General features: G+C 44.7%; 1 protein-coding gene across 4 annotated transcripts in view; it reads left to right on the top strand.

The window, feature by feature from the left end:
• flnbl (filamin B, like) overlaps positions 1 to 21,624 on the top strand; it is a 59,458-nt gene that overhangs the window by 15,883 nt on the left and 21,951 nt on the right. For 2 of the 4 annotated variants that reach the window (XM_070992836.1, XM_070992825.1), the window contains exons 2-16: positions 8,427 to 8,536; positions 8,681 to 8,816; positions 8,950 to 9,047; positions 9,550 to 9,697; positions 10,626 to 10,744; positions 10,860 to 10,934; positions 11,018 to 11,180; positions 12,569 to 12,769; positions 12,893 to 13,030; positions 13,192 to 13,318; positions 14,730 to 14,866; positions 15,172 to 15,365; positions 15,492 to 15,605; positions 15,755 to 15,898; positions 20,168 to 20,291. In XM_070992836.1, the coding sequence (XP_070848937.1) occupies positions 8,427 to 8,536; positions 8,681 to 8,816; positions 8,950 to 9,047; positions 9,550 to 9,697; positions 10,626 to 10,744; positions 10,860 to 10,934; positions 11,018 to 11,180; positions 12,569 to 12,769; positions 12,893 to 13,030; positions 13,192 to 13,318; positions 14,730 to 14,866; positions 15,172 to 15,365; positions 15,492 to 15,605; positions 15,755 to 15,898; positions 20,168 to 20,291 (2,028 nt within the window). Of the gene's footprint in view, positions 1 to 8,426; positions 8,537 to 8,680; positions 8,817 to 8,949; positions 9,048 to 9,549; positions 9,698 to 10,625; positions 10,745 to 10,859; positions 10,935 to 11,017; positions 11,181 to 12,568; positions 13,031 to 13,191; positions 13,319 to 14,729; positions 14,867 to 15,171; positions 15,366 to 15,491; positions 15,606 to 15,754; positions 15,899 to 20,167; positions 20,292 to 21,624 lie in introns of all 4 variants that reach the window. The other 2 variants (XM_070992815.1, XM_070992806.1) reach the window with 1 other exon arrangement.

Below are 21,624 nucleotides of genomic sequence, written 5' to 3'. Positions count from 1 at the left end.
GACACATTCTGGTTGTGTTTTTAAATGATTTTATTCTGTTGATGGGTCAAACCTCTTTGTGTCTGTCACAGGACTACCTGGGGTCCTTGTAGTCGCCGTTCACCAGCAGCTGAACTCATTCATTGAAGACACAACTCATTTTCTACAGAGATGCTGCAGAGATATAATCTGGGAAATGTAGTCCAATAGCAAGTGAAGGTATCAGTTAAAGTTAAAGGATACATAAGTGGAGTTGGCTTCTATTATATGATATATTTTCATATAATTGACATTATTGATTTAGAAATAATTCACTTGGGGTCAAATTCATGTTTTTTGAAGTTGTTCTTCCTCCAATAACAGCCTGCTTTTTAAATTCAGGAATGATTTCAAAATTTACATTCAGGGCTGAACTTGGTCTGACCCCTGATGGGCAGGGTCTCGGTCTGAGAGCCTCCATCAGGGCTCTCCTGGCTGCTCCTCGAAGCTGTTTCACCTCTTGAACCAACACTGGATGCTCTCCAGTTTCCATCATTTGACTTTTTTTTTGGTTCATTCACTTCTTTAATTCTTTGAGTCTGAAAGACATGAGAGCGACTTTTTCTTGCTCTTTGATCTTTGTCTCTCTTCATCTCTGCAGCTGTGTGAGTCCCAACCAATGACCAGATGAAAGCGAGAGAGAGACAGAATGACACACACTGCAGCTCGCTCGCCCCTCATTAACTAAATCAAAGACATTAAAAGCTTCTTGCCTCCTTCTGTGTCTGTAATCTGGGTTTTTTGGTGGGATCGCCCCCTCTGAGCTGCTGGTGCATGACTCATGTGACTCCTATTAAGCAGCACCGTTATTACAGCAATGCATCATGTGGTGATGTCATCAGTGGGTGCCACAGTTAGGGAGTGCCGACATGATGCGATGGGGGAAGACTGCTGACTTCTCTGGAAACAGTTCACGTTAAGTGATCAGTCATTTTAGAACAACTTAAATCTCACTGGAGGCCCAAAGGGTCAGTTCAGCCAAATTATTAGAAACATGCGTTCTTCCTCACCGCTGGTCATACGGAGCCATGCTGATGAGATCCCACCCCAGTAGAAGGGTGGTGAATTTTCGGTGCTCGCAGCGTTGAAAAATGAGGTCTCTCTCCATGACTCAGTCCACAGAACATGGTGTCTGCTGTTTCCATAAGAACTAGTTCTTCACGACACAGTAGTTCCTCCGATCACCTCTGTTATATAAATACCGCTTTTAAAATTTAAAGGGAAGTTAAATTCCTGAGAGAGCTGATTACACTGAGCATAAATAGCTGTTTCCTGTAGTTTGAATGACATAGGTTAAGCTAAGGCTAGTATGAATAAGGTAAATGTGTGCTTTTGCTTCTCATTTTTAGCACCAATGATGGAGATACTCTCGCGTTCATGAAATAAAAGCTTTAACATCTGGAAAAATTCATGCAAAAATAATTACGTTCGCATGAAGTTTGGGCTATAAATGACAAACATTTTACTACTCGTCGAGAGGATGAAATAAACACGTTCATTAAAACGTGTGTGTGTGTGTGTGTGTGTGTGTGTGTGTGTGTGTGTGTTTGCGTAGGGTGTTTCTCACCCCATTGTGTCCAGTGAAGGACGTGCTGACCTGACATCAGTTTGAAAAGTGTGTTTATGGTTGTCTTTAAAGAGTAATGTTTAACGCATGAGACGTGTGTGTGCGCGCGGCTTTTGTTCTTTTGCCACCATCCATTGGATCCTCGCAGGGGAGGGGGTTGTTGGAAATATGTGTGTTTGTGTGAGTGCGTGGTGAAGTGGGGGGTGGGAGGGCGGGGAGATGATCTCATCATTGAGGAATCTGTGTGTGTGTGTGTGTGTGTGTGTGTGTGTGTGTGTGTGTGTGTGTGTGTGTGTGTGTGTGTGTGTGTCACCACGGGTCAAACCCTCTGCACACACACAGGCCTGCACACACGGCAATTCCACATCCTGTTTACCACTGCAGGTACCCCCTGCCTTCCCTTTTAAAGGGCATTTCCACCCCAAATTCACCCTCAGTGAGTTCCTGATCAGTGTGATGATGCTCTGTTGCAGCTGGTTGTGACCAGTTTTCCTTTATTTCCTTGTATAAATCACAAAAATGTAAAAAGTACATTTAAAAACTCAGATATCAACTGGAAATAGTTGAGAATAGTCATACTTTGACACCATCCATCATTGAGCCTCTCCTCAGAATTCATTTGCTGATGTGTGTGATGATGAGGACGGGGTGTCCTCCCTCTGGCTGCTGGTGTGGGACAGCGTGTCTTTCTGGAGCGTGGACGGCTGTGTGTCGGCTGACATCAGCGCGATGGTCCGCCTCAGGCGTCGGCTGTTCTGTGCCGTGCAGCAGTAAATTGTTGGGTAGGAAGCTGAACATGTGTGTTTGTGAGGCGGTGATGTCGTCATTGTGTGAGGAACAGCTGTTGTAAGTGAGACGCAGAAACGGAGAGAGGGGTCTGGATTTGACTCACCTGTCGGCCAGGTGCGACTGGACTGCACAGATTAGTGTGTGGCTAACAGTGGATGGAGGACAAGTGCTTTGTTTCCTCTCGCTCTGTTGTTGTTGTTGTTGTTGTTGTTGTCAGTAACGCAGGAAAACAGCAAGTGAGACTGTTTTACAAGCGATTCTTGTTACATACTTCCAACCTCCGGTAACTATAACGGAAACGATGATGGAAATTCTTTATAAACACGGAAAGAGCAGCGTGATGGTTTTGGGCTAAGTTGGCTCGTGTGTTCCTGAACCAGACCAGAGTGTGGGACCGCCTCTTACAGCGGCGTCTGCTGCACGTGATGGTTCAGATATCAACAGTGGGATTATGAACAACCCCGAATTCAAAAAAGCTGCGACATTGTAAATCAGAATGGGATTATTTAATCCTTTTTGACAAATACTCAACTAAAAACAACACAAAGACAATATATTGAATGTTTGATCTCATCAGCTTTATTGATTTTTGTAAATATCTGCTTATTCTGAATCTGATGCAGCAACACGTTTCACAGACTGGGAAAGATGTGGAACGCTCCAAAAACACCTGTTTGGATCTTTCCACAGGTAAACAGGCTCAGTGGTAACAGGTGAGAGCATCATGATTGGCTACGAAAGGGGCGTCCTGGAAAGGCTCAGTCGTTGACAAGTGAGGATGGAGTGAGGTTCACCGCTTTGTGAACACATGATTGGATAAGGGCTGTTACTACATGGGCTCAGGATCATTTTCATAATGGGAAATGTGAATTGAATTCATGGAGGCCCTCAGGGGTCCACTCTGGGCATCTTCTTGTTCTCCCTGTTGGTTTGTAGGTCAGATGTGAGCCAAGTCAAGGCTGCTTTTGTTTCTGTCTGTGACGGGTTGGTCGGTGGTCAGCGGGAGGTCATGAACGGCTGCTCTGTAGGTTATGAGTCTGACTGGACTGCCGGCCTCACGGAGCAGGTACTCCTGCAGTCTGCTGTCGGCTCATTACTGTACGTAACTTCCTGTGGAGAAGAGGGTGTGCTACACTGATAAGAGAGGCATTTTGTTCCAGCTCGATTCACCTTTACACACCCACGCACCCACCCACGCACGCACGCATGCACGCGCGCACACACACACACACACAGCGTACTCTTTATCGCTCTCCCTCACTTTCCGTTTCTCCTTGTGCTCACTCTTTGTCTCTCCTTACACAAACTTAAACCCTCCCATCCCCCACTTCTCCTTGTTGCCTCTGTATTGTTGTGTCTCCATAGCGACGGGTCAACAAATCGGCAGGTATCTGCAGAGATAGTGGCTGTCTGAGAGGCTCAAACACTGTTTATCTGGCAGGAACCCGGGCTGAATTAAACAGGACCTTTGTGAATGGATTTGTGGAGAGATAAATCTCTGAATGAAAGAGGAGGTGACTGCAGTGTTAAATATAGCGGAGCGAGCGGGGGAGTCGAGGCAAACCTCCTCTGTGAGCCCTTCACGGCTGTAGCATGTTAGCATAGAGTGCTACATCAGGTGTGGGTCAGTAGATGATTCAACTCTCACCTGGATCACCCATGAAAAAGACGTCTCTACAGGAAATCACAGCAGGGTGCAGTGAATAAAGCAGCAGCATTTTATTTAACTGATATGATCGCGAAGTATTACGTAGGCCGGGTTTAGTGTTGCCATCGTCTTTGTGGGTCTTCATCCAGACTCCACCCGCTCCGTGGGCCTGGTTTAGATGTTTATTTGGGCTGGGTGGGGTTAAGGGCTTTCAGGACATGACTGTGTTTAGCAAGGCCGGTCAGTTCCTTTAAGACATGAAGGACATGAGTGGTAGTGTTTGGCGTTACCTGTGCAGGTGTGTGCGGGTCAGCTGTGTGTGGGTCTTTAGACAGAACCCAGAACATGAATTTAGTGTGTGTGTGAGAAATGTTATTTGAATAGAAAATAACTGATTGGGCCTCAAATAAGCCGAATGCTGAGTGACGCGTTTCCTTCGACCTGCGAGTCACATGAGGAGGATGAGGAACTCTGAGAGGAAGGAGAGGTCAGGTTTTAAGCAGCAGGAAACAATGCTGCAGATTAGAGCTGTTTGTAAGCCCTCTGTAACACACACACACACACACACACACACACACACACACACACACACACACACACACACAGGTAATCCGATTGCTTGAATTTATTTAATATTTTATTATATTTATATATTTGAATATCCTTGTATCTTTGTTGCTCTTCCTCTGTCTCTGACTCGCTGTTTTTAAACCCCCCCCCACACACACACACACACTCTCGTCCTGTAAGTGAACAATGGGCTACCATGGCGATAGCCTCGTTACTCACAAAACTGTGTCAACAAGGACACACACACACACACACACACACACACACACACAGTGGTTAGTTCCCAGTCTGTTCTGAACTGTTTGAGTGAAATTAATTTTAAAAATAACACTTTAAGGTTAAAAAGTAACATTTAAATAACATTTCACCCAAACTGCAACTTAAAGCTTGCACGCAGTGGAAAACATAAATAAAAACAGAATACAGTCATTTACAATTCTGTTCAAGCTGTTTTCAGTTGATAACAGGACAAACCAACAGATGAACCTCAGGCTGGAAACTGTCCTGACTGTGAGGGACATCACTACATGAGCTCTTCAGGAACACTTCAGAGTCCCGCTGTCGGTGATGAACTCAGTTCATCGCTGCATCTGCAAATGCATGTTAAGAGTTAAGCACACAAAGCCAAAGCCAGATATCAACATCATCCACAAACGCTGCCACAAACGAGCTCATCTGAGACGGACTGACGCAAAGTGGAAAAGTGCTCTGCAGTCTGACGAGTCCACATTTCACATTGTGTTTGTAGACGTCCTCGCTTATTCCAGCAAGACGATGCCAAGACACACTCTGCACGAGGTACAGCAGCAGGGCCTCGTAGTGAAGGAGTGCAGGTGTTAGACTGCCTCCACTGACGATGTGAAGACATGAAGATGTATATCAAGTGAGAAAGAAAGAAAGTCGCATTAAGTCCCGTCTTTGTGCTGTATTCAGTCGAATAAGAGTCGAGCAGGATTTGAAAATCATTGCATTTTATTTTAGCTGAGGTTTCACACATCATCCCAACTTTTTTGGGATCTGGGTTGTACATGTCTCAACACCTGGACTAATAAAACCAAAACTGTCCATATGGATGACAGCACTAAACTATGAGTTCCCAAGAGGTCCCAGAATAAATCTGGAGCATCACAAACCGTTTATAGGATAGAAAAGCAGAATAAAAACACATGCAGGCTACACAAAGCTGTGTTGTATGTTAGTTTGAATCTTCAGAAAAGTGACAGCCAATCACATGACCCCTCAGATTCTTCATGGGACCCCTGAACTGCTGCTCTTATCTTTGTTTTCCACTTATTTACTGAAACAGTGGCCTGGTCATCACCCACAAACTCTAGATATGAGTGAGGAAATCTGCTTTTTCTTATCTGTTTTAACCAACTGTTTAAAGTACAGAAAAGCTGCTTAAAGGAAACAAAAGTACCAATTTAAAGGCAAAAGGAACAGTTTTAATTCCTTTTTCATGCATTAACTGAACGACTGTGTCGTAACTTTAACGGCTTGTGGATCCTCACCTGGTTTCAATAAAGAAAGTGTCTCGTTCAGTGTGACTGAGTGTTAAAGCTGAGTGAGTGAGCTCAGCTGTGGGTGGAGCCGTGCGTGCGTGCGTGCGTGCGTGCGTGCGTGCATGTGTGTATGCGTGCGTGTATGCGTGTGTGTGTAGCACTGACTTGCCAGCGATGTTGCTCGCTGGCAGGATGTTTGCTGGAGAGGTGGCTGGTGGTGACACACACTCACAGGTGTGGCAGATGAACCATAGAGAGTGAAGAAAGGAGGCAGAAAGAGGGAAAACCACAGAGATTAATGAGACGTAACAGGTGGAGAAAGTGAAAGGGTTGGAGGAGAGACGAGCGGAAAAATGAGGCACAAGAATTGAAATAGACGAGGAAAAAGAGACAGAAAGACAAAGAGATGTGAGTGTGATTGTGGAGACGTGCGGAAAGCAGGATGTCGTAACCTCTCCTGTGCGTGTCGTTGAAGAGTATCCTCCGTCATGAATGCCGTTGTGTCACCCGTGTGGGTGAGGCGGCCGTCTCCCAGAGCTCCACCTAAACCTGAGCTGCTGAGACATGTTTGGGACACAGCTGGTCCGCTGAGCTGCAGATTCACCAGGTGGATTCCTCACACACACACACACACACACACACACACACACACACACACACACACACACACTGAGGACACGGCTCGTATCTGCTAAGCACACATTACACGGCGCTGAAAGGCGGCTTGCAGCAACACGGTTGCATAAGCAGGCAGAGACAAACATATTTGGAAACTGTGAAGGTGTGGAGGCTCCAGCATGACATTGCTGGCTGATAAGGGCTGTTGCAGAGCTGTCGGGCTAACGATTGGACGGTCTACATGTGTTCAACACACATGCAGCGCAGTGAAAGGTTTCCCACCGTGTTTTGGAGTGAAATGAAGAAATAAAGAGCGCCTCCGCCAACATCACAATCAATCTTAATGAAATGAAACTCATGCTGTCAGCTAAAGCCACGTATTTAATGACTGAGGACATTGTTCTAACCACCAAGCAGGTGTGTGAAGATGAGCTGATAAGCATCTGAAAACTGCGAAGAGTCACAGATGGACCCAAATCGCCTCACAACCACAGATCACACCCAGATTCTGCATCAGATATAAATGACGAAAAATCTTCTTACTCAATAACTTTTTCTGCACTCCTGAGGCTTCAGCGTGGGTGTAGGTGTGGTAGGTGTGCATGTAGGCGTGTGTGCGTGTGTGTGCGTGTGCATGCGGCCCCGCCCTGTCCTACCAGCTCGTTATGTTCCTCAATCACATACCTGCTTCGAACACCCTCACAGCGTTGCGTCTCTCAGGAGGCGGAGCAGGTTCCATCCGTCCTCATGTCCACATGTTGATGTGTCCTCATGAAAGACAGTGAGCCCCTTTGTCATATTTCACCAGAATTTATCAGAAATGTCTTGAGTTTCTCTTTTAAGAATCAGTTGTTATCGGAGGCCGAGAGATTAAAAATGACTGGAATGTTTTGTCTGCTTCACCCTGAACTCAGTGTGCTGCAGCCACAGATTAGCTAATATTGCTATGTGTGTGCATGTGTGTGCATGTGTGTGTGTGAGAGCGGCACCAGCTGGTACAGAGAGGTCTGATTAATGAGCACTGTAACTGCGCAACACTCTGTTCTGCTCTGCTAAAAAGGGGTGAAATGTTGATGTTAATGGTGAGCTTGTCGGGTTTGTCACCGGCTTGTTTTCAGACGTGGATCCGCAGGTCGAGTCAGTGTCGGGGTGGGAGGCCCTGCAGGTTGGTCAGAAGGGGCTGCAGATTGAGGCTGTGGTGTAAAAATGGATGACAGCAGTTAAATGTGAATCTTTTCCTCTTCCTCATCGTGTGGATTTGAATTTGATTTAACTCAACAAAGCTGATAACCAGTTTAAAAGGTTTGAATGTGTTTTTCAAACTCAGACTTTAAAGGGCCAGTCTGTAGCATTTAGTGGCATCTAGTGGTGAGGTTGCAGATTGCAACTCTCCCATATGGTGGCCGCTAACGATGCTAAAGGCGCTCTCGAGAGCCAGTGTTTGGTTTGTCTGTTCTGGGCTTCTGTAGAAACATGGCGGACCCTGTGGAAGAGGCTCCGCTCTCTCTGTGTTAATATTAATGTTGTGGTTTGGGAACCTGGTTGTTGTTTTGTTGCTGCTTTGTTATTAGCAGTTGTTGTTGTTGTTGTTGTTGTTGTCATAGTGATTTAGTTGTTTATTAGTAATGCAACATCCAGAGACACAGCAGAACAAACATCAAGAGGACTTCAGAATGTAAATCTGACCTCAGGTCTGTCTGTGTCTCTCCATCAGACTCCAAAGCCATCGTGGATGGGAACCTGAAGCTGATCCTGGGTCTGGTCTGGACTCTGATCCTGCACTACTCTATCTCCATGCCAGTCTGGGAGGGCGAGGAAGAAGAGGTAACATCCAGCTGAGCTTTTATTGACTTCATCTCATGACAAAATCAGCCTTCTGTGATAAAACCAGATTTTAAGATTGAAAGAAAATAAACAACAAAATAAATAGTTGAAAGCTGTGACTGCATTACTACATCTTCTGTTCAGTCAGAGTCAAAGACACCTAAACAGCGTCTGCTGGGCTGGATCCAACACAAAGTCCCTGATCTGCCGATTACCAACTTCAGCCGGGACTGGAGTAACGGCAAAGCACTGGGAGCACTGGTCGACAGCTGTGCACCAGGTTGGTACATGTGTGTTTTTTTATTAGTATAACATCATTGAGCTCATTGTTTCAGTATTTTCCCAGCAGGACTCGCACTGTTGTGTGTCTGTACATTGTTGTGGTTGACAGTGTTGTTGTGTGTCCTTTACAGGCCTTTGTCCAGACTGGGAGACCTGGGATCCAGTGAAACCAGTGGAAAACGCCACTGAGGCCATGCAGCTGGCTGACGACTGGCTGGGCATCCCGCAGGTTAGATTCCCCTTGACGTGTTCTAACTGTGACCTCTGACCTGTCTACTTTTGATTTTTAGAATTTCAGATTTTAGAAGAAGAAGAAAAGCAAGTGCAGAAAACCAAATATAGATTCTTACCAGCTTCCACCCAGCGTGTTCGAAAACTCAAATGAATCCAAGAAAAGGGGGTGTTGCTGGGGGCTTTTACTGTGAAGCATCTGCAGGGATGATTCATACATATAGTGTTTGCTGCAGTCTGGACTGTGAACAGGATTCACTCTGCGGTGATTTTTCTCCAGAGGTCAAAGGTCACCAGCAGCACATCACACAGAGGTTTCCTGCTTGTTCACAGCAGAGGGAAGCTTGTTTTTTTACACTTTTCCTTGAAGTGAAGAGGATAGACTGAAACAGAAGTGTGCTATAATGACTTAAGTAAAAATGCTGATACAGCAGTTTTATTTTAAGTTCTACTCACTGATTCACAGTCGACAAATCTCTGATGTGTGCGCTCATGTGCAGGTGATCGCTCCGGAGGAGATCATCGATCCCAGTGTGGACGAGCAGTCGGTGATGACCTACCTGTCTCAGTTCCCCAAATCCAAACTGAAGCCAGGAGCTCCACTCAAACCCAAACTCAACCCCAAGAAGGCCCGCGCATATGGACCAGGTACACACATAAACACGCACGCACACACACAGACCGAACGGGGAAAATACAATGCAGACAGTAACAGAATAACTTTAGATAAATGCAATCCAGTTGTAGAAGGTCTGGGTGCTGCAGCAGCAAACAGTGACACGCACAAACAAAAATAACCAGGTGTTAACAGTAATCAGGCATTTTTAACGTCCTGCTGTTCATGTGTCGTTATATTTCATTACATTTAGTCACACACGTCTTCACGAAGCTCTCAGGATGTCTGGGTGCTGACTGAATAGCACGAAAGCTTCTGTGTCTGTGACCTGTTTTTCTCCATCTGTGCTGGATAATGGGAGCACTGGAAACACTGGTCTCTCTGACAATGTGAGGAAGTGAGCAGCTGTTAGTCTGAACAATGGACTGCACTTATAACTGACACACACACACACACACACACACACACACACACACACACACACACACACACACACACACACACACATTGGTGAGTTCGCCAATCATTGTCTAACTGACTGTAACCCTGAGGAGGAAATACCTGGAACTGGCTACAGGGGCAGCAGGACACTTCACGCACACACACATACACACACATACACACACATGCGCACGCACGCACACACACATGCACAGGAACTGAGCTGCAGGAATGTAAGTGTTTGACATTTTTGCTTGAAAAATAACTGAAGCTACTCATCGATTATCAGAATGGGTGATGGCTCATTGTCTGCTGATCGATGAATTGATTAATAAACTGATCGTTTCTCCTCTGAATGTTTTGATACACATAAACACATAAACACATCTATAGAGCACATAGAGAGGATGTAGTTTCTGATGAGAGTTGATAAAGTGAGAGATGATTGTTTGGTAAAATCATTGATGACATTAGTTTTTTTTTTATCGACTTGTGTCTGTTGACGTTCTTCTCCTGTAGGTATCGAACCGACGGGGAACAGGGTGATGCGTCCTGCTGTGTTCACTGTGGACACGTTCAGCGCCGGTCAGGGTCAGGTCACCGTCTACCTGGATCATCCTGACGGCACCAGAGAGGAGGTACGCACCTGATCCTCCTCCTCCTCCTCTTCCTCTACTATTCTGTCATCTTTTTATATTTCTGTATACTATTTGATGTAGTCTCATCAGTAACATCTGTCTGTGTGCTGATCAGCTGAAGGCAGAGCCAAACGAGGGTAAGAAGACTTTCAGCGTCACCTACATTCCTCAAGTCATCGGACCTCACAAGGTGAGCCTCGTTTCATTCTCTGTAAACGTCTAACAATCCAGAAACGCTTCCTTCCTGCAGTAACTGTTGTTTTTCTGTCTTAGGTGACGGTGATGTTTGCAGGCCAGCAGATTCCCAAAAGTCCATTTGAGGTGGATGTGGACAAGGCGCTGGGCGACGCCTCCAAGGTCACGGTCAAAGGCCCAGGAATCGAACCCGTGGGCAACATTGCCAACAAACCCACCTACTTTGACATCTACACCGCAGGTCAGAGGACTCACAAACATCTGAGAGTGTTCAATGTGCACAAACACAGATATGCTTACAGGAAGGGTCAAATCAGCCTTCAGTCCAGTGAGAAGGTGTCATCACTCGGCTCTGAGAGGATGTGATCACAGACTGGAAACCATCTATACCAGTGAAGCCACACACACGTTACATAATCAGTCTATGACTCGTCTCAATACACAAATGCCATTTCTATGTTAGCACACACACACCCCGGAGGCGTCTTCACATGCGTCAGCTTGTCGGGATCACTGTTGGCCAAGACATTGTACTCACTGAAAGTTATCACAGTATGTATTAATTATTTACCAGCTAAAGGGATTACTTACATTTCTCATTATTACATGACTTTGTTACTCGGCCCAGCTTCATCAAAGCGTGACGGTATTTACTGACCATCACCAGCCTGGATGTGGCCTCAGGTGACTGCGAGCAGCTCCACTCCAGAGCAGGTGATATCTTAATATAGGCTCACCAGGTGCTAACGTTAGCAAAGCAGCTAAGAAGACGCAGTGTTCAGAGTTACTTACTTTTTTTTCTCACCACCTCCCTACACGTCCGGGCCCTGTGCCACCCCAGTATACCCACTGAACCCACAGAGGCAAAACTGGAGCCAGCCTTCCACCATCCTGTGAGACAATGACCAAAGGACTGTGTTCATGTAATGGAGCACACTGCGATTAGCGACTGTTACGCCTTACTAAGTAATGCATTACTGCCACATTTTCCAGTGTCAGCGCTCCAGAAAAGCAGCAGTTTTATTACATTCACTCCCCAAAATAGAAACCCAGCCTGCTGTACATTGAATACTTTGTCTGCTGGATATGTTGGATTCAGTGTGTCCTTGAATGCATCATTCATAAGGGTTTTAGCAGAAGTAGTGAGGAGATGGAGAGACAGCACAGAAGTGTAACATAACGATAACTCAAAATATTGATGCTCACATTGAATCACATGTGTTATGTCGAAGTGCTGCTGAAGCTGCTGAGAGTCTCTGCAGCTGTATGCAGCTTTTAGGCGCTTGTGGTTCAAGGTTTTGGTTCTCCAGCTGCGTATACACTGTGTGGTGGAGTCTTTTAGGATCTCACCAGCATGGCCACATGAAGTAAAACCACAGGTTGACATTTCCAGGAAAAAAAAAACAATTCATAGAAGGTGAATGTACGCCAGCTGCCCAGCAACAAACTGGAGATTCAAACATGTGGTAGCTAAAGCAATGGTCACTTTAAAAGCTGATTTTTAATGTTTAAAGTCAGATTGTATGGCTTTTGAAAGGAGAGATACTGCAGTCTGCAAAGTTTCCTCCTCTCTGACTGAAGCTGGAGACTGACTCCTTAAAGTCCCTCTTCTTCACATCGTCTCTGTAGGAGCTGGTACAGGAGATGTGACGGCCATGATCAGAGACCCTCAGGGGCGCCAGAACAGCGTGGAGGCGATGATGGAGGATAAGGGCGACAGCACATATCGCTGCACCTACCGGCCCACCCAGGCTGGTCCGCATGCAGTTACAGTCACCTTCGGAGGGGTGGGGATTCCCAAGAGCCCCTTCAGTGTGGACGTTGGGCCTGGTGAGTTCACAACATCAGCAAACTGTTCAAAAGGACTCAAAAACACGGTAAACATGACCCTGCTAGAACCCACCATGATCCATATGATCACCCCCGCATGTGTGCTTTCTCTGGTTTGTTCAGCCTGCATGCCGGGGGCCTGCAGGGCTACAGGTCGCGGTCTCCAGCCGTCAGGAGTGAGGGTGAAACAGGTCGCCGACTTCAAGGTGGACACCAAAAACGCTGGCAGTGGAGACCTGAAGGTGCTCGTCAAAGGACCCAGTGAGTTCAGTTCACGCTGTCGAGTGAAACCAGGACCTCTTAGGACTGTTAGCTCAGGGCTGATGGCAGATGAGAATATTTTACACAATTTCAGAATAATCTTAAAATCACATGTAATGTAATGTAATGTAATGTGTGTGTGTGTGTGTGTGTGTGTTCAGAGGGCATCGAGGAGCCGGTGAAGCAGATCTCCAGTCAGGATGGTGTCTTCTCCTACGAGTATTATCCCAACAGTCCTGGAAAATACACAGTCTCCATCACCTGGGGGGGTCAGCACATCCCGAAGAGGTGAGCTGCACATTGTGTGTGTGTGTGTGTATGTGTGTGTGCGTGTGTGTGCTTCAAAGAATTAGCTCAGCACATTACCTCATTTGGTCTGAGTGGTTGGATCTGCAGGGGAACGAGGCTTTCAGTCTGAGCCTCGTGTTCTTTGTCGCCTCTGTGGAGCAGACTGGCTGTTTCTGTCAGTATTTGTATTATTATCAGGGACTTCCCCAAATTTCGGAGCAGGCAGCCAGATGGGAAGAGAAGCCAATTAAGGGATTGTTGTTGGCGGCAAAACACGCTGATGTGTGTTTTCTTGCTTGATGAGCCAGACTTATCATAAGTTGCACATGTGAGGAAAAGACCTGAAAATACAAAGTAAAACAAACATTTCGCAGAACAGCAGCGTCGACCGCACCTGAACGTGGTTCAGTCATAATTCAGAACAGAGTCGTGCACAGGCTTCCTCAGGGGTCATACAAGGTCAGAAAGTTCCCACAATAAAGAAGCCTTCTGCAAATCTTCGGGGTTTTGGGGAGCTGTGTTCGGGCAGGTTTCTGCTTTATTTCATCCAGTGCTGACAGTTAGCTCGGTGGCTAATGAAACACACGGTTGATGTTTTTCCACTGGAGGGAGGAGCTCTGTGGTTAAAGCTCTGTGACACTGATGGCTGTGGCTAAGTCCACTTTTATTTATTTAGCCCAGTATCACAAATGTACAGACACCCTGCATCCCTGGACCCTCGAGGTGTGGTTAGAAATGAGCTGTGTTACACCTGTAACCACGCCCACCAGTGATGTCACAGGGTCTTTAAGCGCACCTCTATGTCTCTGCAGCAGGGCGAGAAGTTAAACCACTGGAGGATGGCGACGACAAGATTTTCATGCAGCGTTTATTAATCTTTAAAGTCCAGCTGAAATTTGATTTCTGCTTACTTTCAGTGCAGAGAAACAGAAGCTGTGTTTTTTAAAAAGGGGATAGATTTATGGAAACCGTGTCCAAACTCGAGCTTCTCTGGCTTCAGGCTGTTTCTTTCATGTGTCCAGATGTGCTGACGTTAAATGTCCAAACTGTCAAAACTCATAAACTGCTGATGATTTGAATCAGGACAGAGTTTCTTAACAGAGGGCTGAAATCACAGATGAGGCTAAACAAGTCGCAGCTTCGTCTCCAGCCGGTTCAAACCTGATGCAGCTGATGACAAAAGAAACCCCTCACAGATACCTGCACCAATCAGATGAAGACAGTAAATCCCAGCAGACAGTTTTATTTGGCATGAAGGTGGTTTCCATCTGTACACACACTCACAGCCAGTAACTGCGAAAGGTGTGCAGTTTTTCATACATATGCTGTATTGTCACCACATCATCAGACTCAGAGCAGGGCATTGTGGGATTTTCCTCGTGTTGACACCTCGCTCTATCGCTCTTTTCAGTCCATTTGAAGTGACGGTGGGTCAGGAGGCGGGGCCTCAGCAGATCAGGGCCTGGGGTCCTGGCCTGGAGGGAGGCATTGTGGGTAAACCTGCCACCTTTGTCGTGGAGTCTGTTGGCACGGATGTCGGAGTGCTGGGTGAGTCTGACTTTTTTCAAACCGGGTTTATTTTTGTTCTCAGGATATTTACCGCCATCAGACTCTAAATGGTTCTGAATCAGGACCTGCAGTATTTTGGATCAAACAGCTGATCAGAGGCTTTAAAGTCAATAAGTTCCCGCTGTTATTTCGCTAGCCTCTGTCCTCCAACAGCTAACACCATGGACAGAGTTTAGACGACGTCAGGAATAACATGATGTGGACGATCAAACGATTCAGATCAGAGGATTCTAAACTGGATCAAAATGCAACCAAGCAATCAGTGTGACCTGCCGTGTCTTCAGGTTTTGCCATTGAGGGACCTTCGCAGGCTAAAATCGAGTGCGAGGACCAGAACGACGGGTCGTGTGATGTCCGCTACTGGCCGACGGAGCCCGGAGAGTACGCCATCCACGTGACCTGTGACGAAGAGGACATCGAGCACAGCCCCTTCATGGCCTACATTGTCCCTGACAACAACACCAGTGACCCCGATAAGGTCGGTCAGATGATCAGATGTGATTGGATTTTGATCAGCTTTATTTTAGCCAATAGCGATCCATCAAACTTTGCCCTTGCTCATCCTGGACATCTCTTTTAACTCGTACTGGTTTTGCTGTTGTAGGTCCAGGCTTACGGGCCAGGTCTTGAGAAGACTGGCTGCCTGGTCAACCAACCTGCCGAGTTCACTGTCAGCGCTAAGGATGCTGGGAAAGGACCTCTGAAGATCATGGCCCAGGTAAGATGCAGAAATCCTCTCATACTCGACCAATACAGACACGTGTGCCCCTTAAAACAACAGAGGGTGTAATTCTCTGACTGTGTTTGGATCTATTTCATGAAGTTTTGTCCACCATCTTAATGTCCGTCTGTCTGTCTGTCTGTCAGGACGCAGAGGGACTTCCTGTGGAGGTGAAAGTGAGGAGTAAAGGTGACGGGCTGTACTCCTGCTCCTACACGCCAACCTCACCTCTCAAACACACACTGGCCGTCGCCTGGGGAGGAGTCGCCATCTCCAACAGCCCATTTAGGGTAAGCAGCCAATCACGGCACCCTGTTACAACAGGAAGTAATTTCCCGCTCAAATCTGAGGACCTGGTTGAGGCAGGAAGTGCTAAGGTTTTCCGATCAGAGCAGACGGTGCAGTCAGAATGTAAAGATGTGAGCAGGAAAGCGAAGAAGCCTCTGATCATCATCACTACATACACCGAGGAGACGTACAGCTTTTAGTGTAGCAGCACAGAGATAAGTCACAGAAATGGTATTTTAAAAAAAATTGTTTACTTTAAACAGAGCCACGCTAGCTGTTTCCCCCTGTTAACACTCTCTATGCTATGCTAAGCTAGGCTAACCACACCCTGACTCCAGCTCCATATTTGTCAGAAAGACATAAGATTGAGACTGAACGTGCTCCAGTATTCACAAGCTAACAAATTAGCTCCTGCTACTTTGTTTGCTAATCAGATGTGCATTAATATCTGCTGGGCAGCTGCTATTGTTAGCTAGCTAAGAGGCTAATACTAGTTTAAAAAAACAGAAACATCTGCGATGAAATGATCAGAGACCAGGTCTGCAGTCTGCTGACGGCTTTAATGATCCGACGTTTTAGCCTCCATCACAGACGCTGTGTCATGTGGCGTGAAGCCATTAGCTTGACTGTTTGAGTGGCCTCACATCTGAATCTGAACTGCAAAGTTGACTTGAATTTTGTCAGATTTTCATTTAAAGCAATTTTTCTGCTATGAAAATAATGCAAACTACATATCTACATATCATTAACACCTTACACTTGCTTTGTTGTTGACTGAAAGAGTTTGACTGCCTGTCACTAATCTCCACGATATGATCAAAGATGTAGCTGACAAACTGTCTTTGTGTATTTGGATGTTTATTTCATGTGATTAAGTTTATATGTCGTAGATGATACCACTATAACCTGCACTGTAACAGCCTTTGGTTTGTCTTTTAAAACCCTCACTAAAACATCACTTTTTTTTTTTTTTTTTTTTTTAAATTTTTAACTATATGGAGACTGAAAAGGGGTTTGACCACACTGTGTACTAACCAGCCTTTCCTGCTCTGGATCCACTGTCCATGCACTGTAACTCACTTTGCTTTTTGTATTTTTTAACAGTTTGTTTGGTCAAACTCCACTCGAACTTCACTAATCTGAACCTTTCTGATCCAAGTTACAAACCAGTGAAGAGCTTTTGTAATCTAATGCTCGATACTCATATTTACTTAAGTGTTGATTGAACACGTATCTGACACACTGAAATAACAGCTGTAGCTACGTAATCTGACACACCTTATTATTTAGAGCCATCGGTTAACCAGACAACAGACAAGTTTAATTTGTACGGATCCATCAGAATAAGCCTGATCCTGATGTTTAAGGCCGCCTTGAGCCTGTAAACACAGGCAGGGTCCAAATAACAAAACATGGTGATTTCATTATTTGAGTGCGTTTCGCTCTCATGACAACTGCAGCTTGTCATAGTTTTGCATCAGTATTAACTTGCAGTAAAAGCCCAGTCAGTGAGTTAAGACTGAATTTCCCATCAAAGATTGCAAACAGCTGGTGGGAAGCCAGTGAGGGATCATGGGATCATGTCCTTGTCCTGGTTGATTGTTTCACCTGCACAGGTATCAGGCGCTCCATGTGAAACATGGACAGTCCAAACACATATGTAGAGTGAAAGGTTCAGATGAGTGACGCTCAGCTATTTTCCTCACAGCATCTGATTTTATATATATATATATATATATATTTTTTTTTTAAAGTAAAAGTTCCTGTTGAATAAAAACCTTTTCACATCATCACAAAAAGCATGAAACAGAGTGAAAATGTTTTCATTTTACAGTAAATTAATGCACTAATCTTGCATTTTGTTGTTTTTAATCACGTTTTGACACATTTGTGTGCTTTGTAGTTGCTGATGTTAACTCTGACTTTGTTTATCAGCTGTCTTTCCATCTCTCTGTTGTTGGAGGGTGTTTATAGTTTCACCTGCAGGGAAAATTAGTCTGAGAATCTTCTAATAGGGCTCAGATATGTCTGGATTTGCGTGCTGTTTGGGAATTTATGAGGATGCCAGCAAGCTTCAGGAGTGTCTTTGTGCTGAGGTGACTGAGGTTCAAAGTCTAAACGGGATAAGATAAAAGACCACGAAGAGTCTTAAGAGATTTGGCTCAGTGAAGGTTTGATTGTGCAATCCTAAGAAAATAATCAGTGTTTCGATCGGGACACTGTTTCATAATATTTGGACAAATCTTTTCTTAGCATTCATGGTGGAAAAACAACATTCTGCAACATAACAAGATGTTCGTTTTTCTTCTGGCCTCAATGGATTACAAATATTTGCACTGGCTCACAAATGATTTGAAATGGTCTGGGGACGTTTGTGCTTGTCTAGAAGGTATTTTTCCATGTTTAGAGCTGATGTCACTGTGATGATTCAGCAGGCTTGTTGCGAGCTGCAGCAGCCTGCGGGCCACCTGGCACCGACTACACCTTCCTCCAGTTGTGATGTTGACACAGGCGATGGATAGAAAATAAACAGTCACACCCAGCTCTCAGCCCTGCTGGGAACACGCTGCAGTGACACCTTTTTATTGACAATGGGAAGGTAAAGAAGCCAGTGTGGATGAGCGGTTCACGGTGGAAATCTGACCCGAACTATCCACAACTGTGGCTGAAGCAACATAAAAAGCTCATCTTCACTGACAATGCTCCATTTAATGCAAGTTCTTAGAGGCTGTAAAGCTAACCATCCGTTTTGGTTCAGAAAACCACCCCAGCCACTGTCCCTGAGCAGAGTTTAATTACAGTGACAGAAATCAGTTCACTGCCGCAGTCACTGGCCTGAACCACTGAGCCAAAGTAAAGCCGCAGTGAGGTTTTGTGCTGAGTTTAACTTTGGAGTCTTTAACGTGTGAATTTGCACTGTGAGAAAATAAACTGCACCTAGAAAGAAACCTGGTGTGGAGTCAGCTGTGGGACAGGAATCGATGGTACAGATGTGGTGTGTCTCTACAGCAACAAGATCATTTCACTGGTTTGCTGACAGAACTATACAGGCCAAGCTGCCTTTGGGGGACGTTTGATTCCTCCGAGCCTTTGAGGGTTAAAAGAGATTCAGCCCTCAGTCTTTTTGTTGTTGTTGTTGCTTTGAAAACAAACCTGGGAGACAGCTGATAAACAAATGTTTCATTTGATGAATCTGTAACCGACATGTTGACTGAAACTCGCATTAATCATCAGCTGTACTAAAGTCCAAACTCATTTATATTCACTTAAATCACAAATTAAGTTAGATTTGTCTCAAAATAAATTCTCACATTTCATTTAAATGTTTTATGTGTTGTTTGGTTCATTTGCTTTGGTTTCCGCTCACTCTTAACCTTGTTTCTTATTTCCATTTTACTGAGTATTCTAGTATTATTATTATTATTATTATTATCATTATTTTTTGCTCAGTTATTTGAAGGTGTACTTCACATATTTTAGGAGTTCTAGGTGACATAATTTTAATTGTAGCATTAAAACTAGAGATGGTGTTGAAAATGAAAACAGGTTTAGATACAATTGGAAAATCTGTGACGCTCTCTGACTTTCTTTGTATTCAGAATTATTCTTGTGACTGTCAGAGAAATATGAGCGACTCCAATGTTCACCAGGATCTCTCAACAGAGAAGCGACAGTTGACTTCGACTGAACACACATCAGTGACCATAAATATCAGTGTGTGTGTGAGTGTGAGTGTGTGTGTGTGTACAGACAGTAAAACATTCAGTGTGTGTGAAGTAAATGTAATCTCCTGAAAATTCAATCAAGCTCAGTCTTGGATATCTGTGGGTAAAAGTGGTGAACTGACTACACTCTGCAGGATTTGTCAGTATTTTCAGTCCTTGTTTTTTCCTCATTGAAACTCTTCCTGCTCATTATTGTTGCCAACATGCTGCTAAACATGTCTTCAGCAGCTATAATAGACTAAAGTAGAAGATTCAGTTTGTCAGTTATCAGCCTCTGAAGAGTTAACATATATTTAATTCTCTTTGAAATATGAACATCATCTTAGTGTTGTTAGTGTTTACCAAAACTGTGCTGACATGTCAGGTCTGTACTCATGAAGTTCAGTGAAATGAAACCATGTTTAAAAAAAAAAAAGGGTTTAAATATGTTGTTGTAAGTAGTTTATCGACTGGAGACTGGTGTGGATCCAGGACAGAGCCCTGTGGCACTCCGTATTTAGTATTTGTATTTGTAATAATGAATAGTGATGTCATTTCCTGTTGTAGGTGAACGTGGGTAAAGGCAGTCACCCCAACATGGTGAAGGTCTTCGGCCCTGGAGTGGAGAGAACCGGACTGAAGGCCAACGAACCCACACACTTCACCGTCGACTGTTCAGGGGCTGGAGATGGTAAGAACACACACACACACACACACACACACACACACACACACACACACACACACACACACACACACACACACACACACACACACACACACACACAGACTAATAATTAAGACAGGAAATCTCCAGACAGTTTTATTTGGTGTGACAGCAGTTCCCATCTGTGTCAGAACGACTCACAAAAAGAGTCCACGCACTAAAAAACGTCTAGACGCTCGACGCTGACAAACATTTACCTTTAGATTGTCTGTGAATGATTCACACACACACACGCACGCACACACGCACACACGCACACACACACACACACACCCTGGTATGTCCTGACAATGATCTCAAGGCAGAAACATCCTGACAGGAAATTCATCACTCTGACCTTCCTGAGCAGAGCAACACACACACACGATCACTCTTCATCTACCTGCACAAACCAAGAACAAGAGTACATTAAAGAGATGCTTCCTGCCCCCCCTCACATATTACAGAACCTGCACACGTTTCAGCCGTGTTTGATGCTGCAGTCATCCACAGTTCATAGAACCTCGGTTACAAACGACTTGTTTTAATGTCTGCAGAGGTCATGTAATGGCAAATGTTTCTTTCTTTTTTTTTTTATTGCCTACATGTAAAGCAGTGAGTGACTCCAGTCCTTTTGTTCTTTTCACTCCACAACAGAGCTGCAAACACTACAGTTGTCCTGCTGTTTCACCTCCTCTTAGCTCCTGACGTGTCACATTTCTTTATTTTACTGTATGAGTGAGGACTTCGTGAAACAGACAGAATAGCACTGAAGTGAAGTTAATGAGAACATTTTAATGCTTTGTGTTTTTCCTTCCTCATCTGTGTTGGAGTCTATTATTTGAAGCTTTGAGCCTAACTAAGTACTTTTAGCTCAAGTACTTAAGTACAGTTTTGAAGTACTTATGCTTTACTTGAGTATTTTCACAGATAAAGGTTTAAATTCTAAGTGTATAATTACTTTGAATGTTAAACAAAGAAGAATAAACTACCCAATAGTATATAAAGTAGTTAGATTAGTAGTTGAATTTTACCTGAACCAGCTCCAACATAGAATCCAGTAATATATCACGCAGCTGGGGGGGAGGTATTCTGCTGCTTAATGAGTACTTTTATTTTTGATACTTTAAGTACATTTTGCTGCCAATATTTCTGTATTTCTGAAACAGGACTTACTTTTGTAGGGAGTACTTTCACCTTGGGGTACTGCTAGTTAATGAAGTAAAAATCCAAATACTTCTTCCACCACTGGTTGCTAGTACTGTATCAGAGTATTTAGCGGTGCCTGCAGCCAGTGAGTATTTGATACTGCAAAGAT

This window comes from Chaetodon trifascialis, chromosome 3 (assembly GCF_039877785.1).
Source record: "Chaetodon trifascialis isolate fChaTrf1 chromosome 3, fChaTrf1.hap1, whole genome shotgun sequence".
Lineage (NCBI taxonomy): Eukaryota > Metazoa > Chordata > Actinopteri > Chaetodontiformes > Chaetodontidae > Chaetodon > Chaetodon trifascialis.
The sequence above is the reverse complement of the archived record's forward strand: the minus strand, read 5'-3'. Positions and strand labels throughout refer to the sequence as shown.